This window comes from Trypanosoma rangeli (genome assembly GCF_003719475.1).
Source record: "Trypanosoma rangeli strain AM80 chromosome Unknown Tra_15.4_contig_00134, whole genome shotgun sequence".
Taxonomy (NCBI): domain Eukaryota; phylum Euglenozoa; class Kinetoplastea; order Trypanosomatida; family Trypanosomatidae; genus Trypanosoma; species Trypanosoma rangeli.
This window is the reverse complement of record NW_021705878.1, coordinates 36523-47064: the sequence shown is the minus strand read 5'-3', so window position 1 is coordinate 47064 and position 10542 is coordinate 36523. Positions and strand designations below refer to the sequence as shown.

At 48.7% G+C, this 10542-nt stretch overlaps 7 protein-coding genes across 7 annotated transcripts, besides 13 other annotated features; all 7 read left to right on the top strand.

The window, feature by feature from the left end:
* Positions 1 to 68: 68 nt before the first annotated feature.
* Positions 69 to 127: a sequence feature (A-rich).
* A 20-nt stretch (positions 128 to 147) lies between these two features.
* On the top strand, positions 148 to 507 carry TraAM80_04553 (uncharacterized protein; the record flags this gene model as incomplete). The annotated part of the gene is made up of 1 exon (XM_029381476.1): positions 148 to 507. The coding sequence occupies one exon, from the start codon at positions 148 to 150 to the stop codon at positions 505 to 507; it is 360 nt and encodes a 119-aa protein (XP_029238698.1).
* Positions 508 to 745: 238 nt separating this feature from the next.
* Positions 746 to 767: a microsatellite.
* Positions 768 to 842: 75 nt separating this feature from the next.
* On the top strand, positions 843 to 1847 carry TraAM80_04552 (uncharacterized protein; the record flags this gene model as incomplete). Its single annotated transcript, XM_029381475.1, has 1 exon — positions 843 to 1847. One exon carries the CDS (start codon positions 843 to 845, stop codon positions 1845 to 1847), a length of 1005 nt encoding a protein of 334 aa, XP_029238697.1.
* Positions 1848 to 2132: 285 nt separating this feature from the next.
* Positions 2133 to 2195: a sequence feature (A-rich).
* A 22-nt stretch (positions 2196 to 2217) lies between these two features.
* Positions 2218 to 2234: a sequence feature (GA-rich).
* Positions 2235 to 2277: a sequence feature (A-rich).
* Positions 2278 to 2298: a sequence feature (GA-rich).
* Positions 2299 to 2379: 81 nt separating this feature from the next.
* On the top strand, positions 2380 to 3600 carry TraAM80_04551 (uncharacterized protein; the record flags this gene model as incomplete). The annotated part of the gene is made up of 1 exon (XM_029381474.1): positions 2380 to 3600. One exon carries the CDS (start codon positions 2380 to 2382, stop codon positions 3598 to 3600), a length of 1221 nt encoding a protein of 406 aa, XP_029238696.1.
* Positions 3601 to 3751: 151 nt separating this feature from the next.
* Positions 3752 to 3792: a microsatellite.
* Positions 3793 to 4002: 210 nt separating this feature from the next.
* On the top strand, positions 4003 to 4851 carry TraAM80_04550 (1,2-Dihydroxy-3-keto-5-methylthiopentene dioxygenase; the record flags this gene model as incomplete). The annotated part of the gene is made up of 1 exon (XM_029381473.1): positions 4003 to 4851. The coding sequence occupies one exon, from the start codon at positions 4003 to 4005 to the stop codon at positions 4849 to 4851; it is 849 nt and encodes a 282-aa protein (XP_029238695.1).
* Positions 4852 to 5213: 362 nt separating this feature from the next.
* Positions 5214 to 5259: a sequence feature (A-rich).
* Positions 5260 to 5335: 76 nt separating this feature from the next.
* TraAM80_04549 (uncharacterized protein) lies at positions 5336 to 6841 on the top strand (the record flags this gene model as incomplete). Its single annotated transcript, XM_029381472.1, has 1 exon — positions 5336 to 6841. One exon carries the CDS (start codon positions 5336 to 5338, stop codon positions 6839 to 6841), a length of 1506 nt encoding a protein of 501 aa, XP_029238694.1.
* Positions 6842 to 6914: 73 nt separating this feature from the next.
* Positions 6915 to 6985: a microsatellite.
* Positions 6986 to 7295: 310 nt separating this feature from the next.
* Positions 7296 to 7664, top strand: TraAM80_04548 (uncharacterized protein; the record flags this gene model as incomplete). Its single annotated transcript, XM_029381471.1, has 1 exon — positions 7296 to 7664. The coding sequence occupies one exon, from the start codon at positions 7296 to 7298 to the stop codon at positions 7662 to 7664; it is 369 nt and encodes a 122-aa protein (XP_029238693.1).
* A 136-nt stretch (positions 7665 to 7800) lies between these two features.
* Positions 7801 to 7834: a microsatellite.
* Positions 7835 to 7962: 128 nt separating this feature from the next.
* Positions 7963 to 8022: a microsatellite.
* A 37-nt stretch (positions 8023 to 8059) lies between these two features.
* TraAM80_04547 (cyclic nucleotide-binding protein) lies at positions 8060 to 10393 on the top strand (the record flags this gene model as incomplete). Its single annotated transcript, XM_029381470.1, has 1 exon — positions 8060 to 10393. One exon carries the CDS (start codon positions 8060 to 8062, stop codon positions 10391 to 10393), a length of 2334 nt encoding a protein of 777 aa, XP_029238692.1.
* An 11-nt stretch (positions 10394 to 10404) lies between these two features.
* Positions 10405 to 10439: a sequence feature (A-rich).
* Positions 10440 to 10535: 96 nt separating this feature from the next.
* Positions 10536 to 10542: part of a sequence feature (A-rich) that runs on past the window's edge.

Below are 10542 nucleotides of genomic sequence, written 5' to 3'. Positions count from 1 at the left end.
TGCTTGTTTGTTCCGGGTTTTATGTTGTTATTTACGCATGTATGTCTCAGATATATATGCATCTGTGCTTGTTTTTTTTTTCTTTTGTTTTACCATTATTATTGTTATTATTTTTTTTTCCTATTTTCCCTTGTAGGCAGTGATGCAATGCTAGTGAATGGTGGGGATGGTGATTCCACAAATAAAGTGGGCCACATATGGGGTGGTTTAATATTTTTGTCATGCTGCATAACTTCCATTATTTATGTGCTTTTGGGCCTCTTTGCTTGTCGGCGTCTAATTCGATCGAACTGGCGCTGGGTGATGATTGTGGCCCTCTACTGGGTAGTTGGCATGCTGCACGCGTTCCTATCACTCGCTATAATTTGTGTGGCGGTGGCATGTATATTTTGGACCTTTACTGACAGGGATATAGATACCATCGAGACAATTGCGTACTCAGGAGTTATGGTTGTGCTGACAGTATTCTTTGCTCTTGGACGGAAGTCAATTGTGTATGCATTGTAGGGAATAAAAACAAGAATAGCTACACACACACACAGTATATATATATATACGTACTTGGTCATCACAAGTGAGATGCACTCTTTGTTTTTTGTTGTTTTTCCATTCCTTTGCTTTTTTGTTTGCTTGTCTTATTCCCCTTGTTGCTTTTGACTGCTTCAGTTTTGCTGGTGGCATTGGTGTTGTTGTGGTTTATCGCCTGCCGTCTGAATTATGTGCTGATGGATGTGGATTCTTGTCCTTTATTTATTTATTTTATTATTACTACTTTTCTCCCCCACCCCCCACCCCTCTTCTCTTGTTTGTCTCCAGCAGTTTGTTTTAGCTGAAAGTGCGAAATGGAGTTTGCCACACAGCTGGAGGGGGAAGGCATGTCCGGAAGCCTGGTCAAGATTTCGGAGCAAGGGGAGCATGTCTACGCTACGTCCTTTTCCCCGGATGGGAAGTTTCTAGCAGCTGTCCTTGGTGATAGTACGCTGGTCATATTGGACTCCAGTACACTGCATGTACAGAAACGGGCCACAATGGGCAAGTCGTACGAAGATTTGCCCAGCACGGGCGTTCGTTGGCTCACGCAGAAGGAGGTTGATCAGTACATCTTGGTTTCCGTGTCATGCGCAGGAGGTGTCTTTCTTTGGACGTGGGACGGACAAAATCTTTATCGTACCGCAAAGATGCACGAGGAGGGCAATGAAATTATCTGCCTCGAGGTATGTTTGGATACCGATGAGTTTCTCACAGCAGGTAGTGATCACATCTTGCGTTACTATGAAGCAGACGGCACGTTGAAAGGGATCTTGTGCAAGGGATTTGACGAAGACGGCTACTCGCGTACGACACATACGAACCGTATTTTTTCAGTTCGGTTTACCTCCCCCACAATGGCTGTTAGTGGCGGATGGGGAAGTCCGATTCAGATCTGGGATATGCGTAGCATGGAGTCCAGGAAACAGATCGTAGGTACACAGGTTGGCGCCGACGGTATTGAACCCATTCCCAATACGACCTGCATTATCGTGACCTCAAAAAGATCGGTGCAACAACTCCAGGTATTTGATTGTGTCTCGGGGGACGAGCTTGAGGAGGCCTCCGCTCGGTTATCCGCCGAAGTAGAAGGCACAATTACCCTGCTTTCACGGTACTGCAAAAAGACGGATCTTCTTTGGATTCTAACAGCACAAAATCATAAAGTTCTCGTCATGTCATATTCTACGGGAAAACTTTTGGCTTCATGTGAATTGCCGATAAGTCCCATGAATTTGCAGCTTTCTGATCACTTTCCTTATCAGGCGATTATTTCATGTGCAGGCGGAAAACTATTCCACGCCACTGTGAAGACGTAGATGCAATATGGACGGTAGAAACATGATGCACTTGCTGACGTGTGGATACTCCTTTCTTTCCCCTCTAAAGGGCGAGCCCTTTTGCCGTTACTGTACATATTTCTACCTTTTTTTTTTTTTTGTCTTGCAAGATATTTTGGGTGTTTTGTGATGCATGCATCAACTCACTTTGGTAGATCAGGTAGGGATACATGCCAATTCATTTGAATATTTGGCTCGACATCTTTGTGTGTGTATTGGAAGCATTACATATGTTTATTGACCAGTTCTGTTCTATACCCCTCATTTTTTCTTTTTTGATTTCCTTTTCCTATGTTTTATGTTTTATATTTTTAGTTTTAGTTTCATTGAGGTGTTCGAGCTACTCCCTTTTCTTCCTTTCAGTCCTTTTTTTTTTTTAAGGTTTCTTTTCGTTTTTTTTTTTTTTTTTCCCCTCTCTTCCTTGTTGCTTGGTGTTGTGCACCTTTGCTCTTTACCACCTTTTTTCTTTTGGGGCTCCAGCAGCAGGCGAGGAGGAGCGGATGAGCGGCACATGACGCTTTTTACAGACGAGGCCCTTGAAGGGCTATTGCGTGAAAACCGTCAGCTTCAGTCACATGTCCGTTCCTTGCTTGGGAGGATTGGGGCGCAACTTGTGCTCACAGATACCCTGCTCCTCGCACTGAGACATAGGGAGCCTGAGAAGAGGCAGGTTAACAGAAATGAACTGCTTGGGGCCGATTTGGACACATGGTTTATGTTTCGCTGCGGTTCCCAGGTGTGTGCGCCGGCGCTCCGCATGCAGCCACCGCCATATTGCCAGGGGCTGTCCCCCAAGTTTCGCTGGAGCCATCGGGCGAGGAGGTCGATGAAGCGACAGGTGGAACGCTTGGGCTTAGACACGGGGGAAACGAGAGATCCTGCGCAGTGGCAGATCGTTGCGGATGCCGTCAACTATGACTCAAAGTCTACACAGTGTATAGACAGTTTTCAATGTTTTTTGCATTATCAGCAGGAAGTGGTGGCATCACCGGAGCCCTTCTCATCTGCGGAGGATAATTACATTGACACGTACAACCCTGGAAGCGGCCGGTGGGGCCAACTTGTGGCGGACATTTTTCGTCAATTTGGCCGTCGTCGTACGGTATTTCAGGTTGCTGAGAGGTACCGTAAGCTAAAACGTGAGAAGTACGAGTACAGTGGTCTCCTTGACGATGCCACTTGGCAAAAAGTAGAGGCACTTATGCCGGGTGTTGCTACCCCTGAGGCGGAACTTGTTCTCGACTGTTCGTGCCGGCTTAATCTGGTCTGCACCATTCCGTGGCCGACGGAGGAAGCTATTCGGAAGTCGTTTTTGTGGCATCGCAAGCCCCAGCGTAACGGGGACGCTCTTATGCTGCGTAACATCTACGCCGTGTTGCTCAGTGACGGGGTCTGCTTTGCTTCCAGGGAGACCAGAGAAATTGCGGTGCGTCTTTTGGGGTTTGACCCGCTCGATCTACGTGAGACGATTGCTCGAGTACGGTGGCGATATGGACAGATTTCAGTGGAGGAGGCGGCTGCGCGTCTTGCGTCATCTGTAGATGAGATGAAGGAGCGCGTGCTGGCGAATGTGTTACGGTGGTACGACAGCGTCTACACCTCCGACTTCTTTCGTTTATCGGTTGCTGTGTTTGGCCAGCGGGATGCGGCCTTGACGTGCTTCCGCATCGCTCGCGAGTATGAGCGATGTCGCGGGAAGACGCCGTCGTATGGTCATCTCCAGTTGCTTTAGCCCTGACATCGCCCCACATCTTGCTGCGGCTGTCTGGATGGAGGAAACAATTGCGTGGCATCCGCCCACCGTTTCATGGGAGAGAGGGATGAAAACACCCCCCCAAAAAAAAACGAAGCTGATAGTTATTTTCACCACTTTCTTATGAATGAAACTCACACACAAACAAACAAAAAACAAACAAACAAAAAAGGCACTTGTTGTAGGGCATTTTTGTTTTTGTTTTGTTCCCAATAATCATGTATGATATTTCATGTGCTTTTCACCTTGTTTGCTGTATTCTCGCCGTGGCGGCGTTCCTTTTTATTAAACCCCGCCTCTTCGTACTTTTGCCTCGAGAGGTGAGGAAGAACCCAGTACTAGAACGTGCACGGGAAAAGGAGGAAATAAAGGCAATCAAAAATGGACCCTCTACAACCTATGACGGAGGCCCAGCGGCTCCAAGAGGAGCAGGAGATACGTGAGCGTGACAGGAAACGCCATTTGGAGAAGGAGGAACGTGAACGACGCATGGCTCAGGAAAGGGAGGCAGCAGAGCGTAAGCAGCGGGAGGAGGCTGAACGCCTTCTTGAGGAGCAAAGGCGACGTATCAAGCAGGAGGAGGAGTGGCACAAGCTTGGGTCAGATATCATACAGAGTCTTCCTCCTGTGCCACCCTCCGTTGTCACCGACGGTATGGTGCAAGCATGGTACCTGGACGAGGAAACATCAAAGCCAACACTTTGTACCGCAAGCCTGAAAAAGGGAAAGAAACGTGGCACTTCGCTCGTGACGCTGCAACAACTAAAGGAGCTTGGTGTTATTTACTACAATGTCAACTTGAATGATCTTTCTATTGTAAGACAATTGGTGAAGGAGCGCCTTTATAAGCATACAGATGAGGTACATATTTCACAGACGTGTAAAGATGATACGTTTTTGGAGCGTTGGTTCCAGGAACACTTCAACGAAGATGAACAGATCCGCATCGTGATTGACGGATCTTGTTATTTTGATGCACGCTCCAAGCAGGACAAGTGGATTCGTATTCATGCCAAAGTGGGTGACTTGTTTATTTTTGCACCTGGTTTGTATCACCGTGGAACACTGGACGAGGACGACTATGTTGCACTATACCGTCTCTTCCGTGATTCCTCACGCTTTGCCCCATTTTTTCGTTCCGATGCAAGGGCGGAGTCGCAAAAGGTGCGCCTGAATTATTTAATGTCACTGAAGAAGGGCAACGTTGCAGCAGAGCTTGGATTCCGCTGAGTGACGCACCCGCATTGGCATAATCATCATCGTCATTGTTGTGGTGACTATTGTACTTTGTACTTGCCGTGTGTATGTAGTGTACCTGGCTGTGGTGCGTGCCGATACCAATCCCTTGCTTAAAGAGGGAGGTGAAGACGCAGAGTTTCCCACTGAGGGAGTTGGGGTGTGGGATCCCGTGCGTGTAGGAAGCTCTTGTATGTTGTGGCTTTTGTCCTCTTCCATTTTTTTTTTGTATGTAAACTTGTGTAGTTTGAGGTGCCAGTAGGCCCATCTTTTTCGTCAATGTCTTTTTTTTCCCTCTATTTTTCTCTTTATTTATGCATGTACGAATTTACATATGCGTACGGAATTGTACTCTGTTTTTTTTTTTTTTGCTTCTTGTATTTTTTCTATTTGTTTCTGTTTCCGGTGTTGCACTACACACCGTCGTTCATGCACGTTATATACATAGCACGTGCGGCATGGGTGAAGTGTAAGGGTGATGCTGACGGGGGAAGCGATAGCGCAGACGACACATATCGGACCCACCGACCTCACCGCACTGCTTGTGCAGGACAGCGTGCAGAGTTTTTGTCCACTGCGGCATAATGGTGTGCGTTTTGGTAGAGTTTCGCATGCATTTGGGAAAACAACGATGAACGCGAAGCATCACTGCTTGCATTGGTCGTCGACAGACCCGACACGAGCACCAGCGATTTTTTTTCCTGTAGTAGGAGATGCACTTCAGCGTGACGGCACGGATGAATTGCTTCGTGTGGTCAATGATAGGGGTACTGTAACCTACTTTGCCCCAGAGAAGGGGCAGCGGTGTTTGCTTGGACTGGTGAAACTTGTCCAAGGCACTGACGGTGCCTACACGAAGAAGTTTATCCAAGTGCATGAATCATGGTCGTTTCATGCGCAGATGACTTCAGATGAGGAGGGTAGCTTTGGAAGTGACGCACATGCCATGGAGTTGTTTGGCAGAAAATTGGTCATGTGGATCTTTAGCTATTATGCAAGGGTCTCTACTGCGCAGCTTACACTTCACCAGCTGGAAACCGCATTTCCACTCCTTACTTCGGTGACTGCGCAAGAGCGTCGTCGCTTCGTGGGCGGGGCTCTGACCCGCTTTGCCGGTGGACGACTCTCGTTCTATGACGACCGTGTTATTGCTTTGAAGTCGGTTCCTGTCCACGCACTCTCTTTACTCTCACCGGATGAGTTCAGAATAGTGACATCCATGGAGCAGGCGACGGTTGCTTTTATGTTCAAGTGTCAACTACAACATGACGAAGTCCTTGAGGCATTGCACACCATCTTGGACACGTGGGGGAAACGTGGCGCCGCGCTAGCCTCATCGCTTATACGATTAGCTGTTACAGTGCTTCTTTCACATGCCGTTGGTACCTGTGCCTTGTTGCCGCATGGACTACGAGGCTGGCTACGCCCCTTTGTCCTTCATTACTTGCCAACGCTACTAACACTTCAGGGGGAGGAGTCGTTTGTTGGGAAGCTAGTCACTTTTTTGCGGCACTCAAAAACTCCTAAAGGATCCACGTTGGTTGCTGTGCGGCGGAGAATGGAGGATATCATGCGGAACGAGGCAATTGCTGCAGAGCCGTCAGCCACGTGTGGGGAGCGTGAGGGCAGAGCTGAGCTGGATGAGGGATATTTCTTCGAATCCGTTGCGCCGCTCCCGTCAGTGGGCTCCAAGGTGGTGTGGAAGATTGCGAAACTTACGTTCCGTCACACAACTGTCCCGCCTCCAGCGACGTATGCGTTGAAAAGCGTCCCATTTAACGGGTCAGCACCGGACAGTCTCTTTTCTGTCGTTCTTTTTTCATCGTCACGCCTGCATTTGTCACGTCCCTTTCTGAAGTCTGTTGAGGACGGGGAGTTGTGCTTGAGCTTGAACCTTGGAAAAGTCGCCTCTCACACAGAGCTGGACGACGAGGTGGTGTGGCCAACCGCGAGAAAGCGGAGACGTGGGCGAGGGCGCGTGTGAACCTGTCAGGGTAACAGCGGTCTCTGAAGCGGCAAGGAAAAAGACAGTGGCGAGGGACAACGTCGTTGCTCACAAGAAATATATACGTAAATACAAAACAAAAAAGAAAGAAAAATAAATAAAAAGGAAATAAAATAACAAAAACCAAAGCGAAGAAAGGCGTTGGGATCTCGCTTCGATGGATGAGCGTGTGTCATTTCATTCTTGTTGTTGTTGTTATTGCAGGAGCGGAAGTGGGCCGGAGGCGGTGGGTGGCTTCCGTGTTGATGATCTACCCGCTTCAGTGGTATTTGTGTGTTTGCCGACCGAGCTCTCGCCGTGGGCGTTGCCACCAGCACATTGGGCTCTGTGGTGTGTGGGTGAAGAAGCAGAAAAAAAGAGGATGTGTGTGTGGGAGTGTTTAAGCTTGCCTCCTTTGTCCCGTCGTGCTGGCTTTTGAAGATAGGCGAAGGCAATGCGCGGTGACTCTGTTTGGCGAAGCTCGGTGGATCACACGACGTGGGAACACGGCCAAGTTGGTGGATTTACTGCTCCCAGCGCCGCGCCACGGATTCGATGTGCGGGTCAGGAGCGAGCATTAGTTACTACGAAGGCAAATCGCGATCGCGGCGTTCCACGACAACAAGTCTGCTGGCAGTCTGTTGGTAAGCGGCCAGGAATTCCCGAGGTGATTGACGGGCCACTGACCGAGCCCTGGGTGCCGCCGAGCGAGGCCCAGTTGCTCATCTGCAGCAGATCCAAGGGGTGCCCCTGTCTGTCATGTGAGAAGCGTCGGAGGTGCCAAAAGTTTGGCTGTGTTCCGAGGATGGGCCGTAGCCAATGAAATTATCAAAACAAACAGACCACCTCCGAAACATCTAAAACAGCATTAACAAACGTGTGCCGTGTGGCGGTGCACGGTGACGGCGCGCGGGGTGGCGCCTTGGATTTCGTGCGGAAAATTATCTTGTGAATGCAACCACACACACACACACACACACACACACACACACAAACGCGTCTGGGCAATGGTGGTTGTTGTTTATTATGTCGCCATGGGTATTCTTGTTATTGCTTTCTTCTTCTTTTACTTATTGGTTGCGACGAGGTTTTTCTGTTGGGGGTATGTGACGCGTGCATGCAAGCAGATAGAGAGAAACCAATAATAACAAGAAGAAAAAAAAGAAGAAGAAAAAAAAAGATACATAGTATTTTTTGTCACCGTTGCGCATGAGCGGAATGAACGTACCGTCTGAGGAGCATTCCCGGAATTCGGCTCTTTCGGCCACTTCCTCTCGAGGTGGGGAGAACAACGCGTTTGACTCCAACGAGCAAACAAGCGTGGACGATATGATTGGGGTGGTGGAACCGCTGACACACGCGCCTAAGCCCTTGTCGCTCATCAATAAGAAAGTTTCAATGCTTCAGGAAGGCAGTATTCCCTCGATGCACTCTCTCCTCTACACCGTGCCGCACCTGTACACGCTAAACGAAAATCATATTATGGGCTTAAACCTGATGTTGCGTGAGTACAGTGCCATGGACACTATCATTGATGAAGGGAGTCTGCTAACACACGTCTTTGTGCTGGTCTCCGGCACAGTTGAGGTAATCAACACAAGGGTTGGTCGCACATCCATCGTCGGCCACCGCCGCATTGGGAGCATTAGCGCACCAAACATTTTTGGCATTGATAGCGTCATATTGGAAAAACCATTGGAGTTCTCGTATCACGCAAGTTCCCTGACATCATTACTCCTTATCCCAAAGCGGCAGTTCTGTGAACTGTTTGCGCTTTCTTCGATGTTTGCCAGCAGCGTTTCGATCCAGATTGTACAAACACTTTCCACATTTGCGGTATTTGAGGATTTTTGCCGTGTACTCTTTGGGTTATCGTCAACATCGGTGCCTGGAACGCGCAGCTTTGGCGAGGGCGGATACAAGTTATCTATGCCCACATCTGTGAGTATTTACGAGTCCAGTGAGACGGTCCTGCATAGTTTCATGCATTCCACGGTAATTGATATAGACGCGCTACACTACTGCGTTAAACGTCTACCGGAGAACATCACGGAAACCTTTGTGATTACCCTGTCGCGCAGCGTACCGACTCACCTCTCCGATGGATTGGGCTTCTCAACCACAATGTCCCTTGAGGCCACAAGACGACGGAGAGGCGCGTGGAAGATCGGTGAAAACGGACAAGTTCTTGTCATGGCGCGGGATGGGTTTACAGACATTATAGAGTTTGTCACCGACTTGTGTATGCTGATTGTAGAATCGAAAAAAATACGGCTGCGTTTGCAGCGACTTGCCTGCCCACTTGCCACTGACTTTCTGCGTGATTTACTCGCCGTCGCTGACACGGCATCGGATGCTACGGTTAAGGCGGTTCTCAGCCAATTGCCCTTTTCCGAGGCGGAAATTGATGGATTGATGCAAATCTGGGAAGGGCCCGAGGTGATCAAGGTGTTGTACAACATTTTGCTGCGCCGTGGAGAATTTGTTGTGTACGTGGATGTGAACTTGGCGAAGAAATTCTCACAGGATCCGTATCAACGATGGAGTCTCTGCATCAATCGACACATCCGGGAGGAGCTTGGTATCGGTGGCGAGGACGTCTTACCGTCGGATTTGACGATTGATGTCATGTTTTCTTCTAACATCACCATTAAGAGCCTTTTGTGCTCCCCCACAGAGGAGTTTAGGCTGTTGCTAGAAAAGTATCTGGCGCTTCCGGCGGAGGTCACCGCGCTGAAAAATGTGGATGATCGTTACCTCTACGCACTGGCACAAGTTTTGGGGGAGGATACCTCCGTGCGGGAGAAGTATCGTCAAGTTTTGGAGGGCTCAGGCTTCACCATGATGGAGGATTCGTACATTTCAGGGCTTGTTGTTGACCTCATCAATATCAGTAAATTGCAAGCCTCGGGCATAGATGCCACTTTGCGTCACGCCGCATTGAATCAGCAGAGCATGAAAGGAAATGGTTTTATTATTAACATCGATCGAACGTTTGCTGCGCAGGTTGAGATTATTTTGCGAAGTCTCGTGCTTGTTTTTAGCGACCACATCCGCAGCGTGAACCTTACCGGCAGTGTGTCTGGCCTGGTGGGTAAGCGTGGGGATGTTGTCCTTCCCACTAAGCTGATCTTTTCAAAACAGTCCTTCGGCGAGGACTCTACCGACGAGACACGTGTGTGCAACACAGACGACATACAGGAAGAAGATGTAATTCCATTTTTGGACCTAGGCAGTTCAGCGCTTCACCGGGGTGGGTGCGTCACGCTTCCTGGTGTTTTTCTGTACAGTGACTCCGTCTTGCGCTTCTACAAGGTGGTTCATGGTTGCACGTCCGTGGACATGAGGAGCAGTTATGTGGCGCGGCAGCTTGAGGAGAGTCGCCGCACAGGGATGCTAAAGCGAGGTGTGAAGAGACGCTTTTTATTTCACATAGACGCAGTGCCTCTTAACGGTGACGGGGAATCTGAGCCAAAGTCGAAAAAGTGTGAAGTATTGTTTTCTATTTATGCAACCACCCGTTCTCTCCTACGTTTAATTCTTTTTTTCTGAAGTGTGGAATGTTGTTTTATTTTTTATTTTTTATTTCCTCTTTTTTACACCAACCCCGAAGCTGAACCCTCCGCAACTTCATCCTTGGAAAAGGTGCAACTTCCCGTATTTTGTTGCTTTTCTTTCATCTCCCTTCACCCACTTATTTT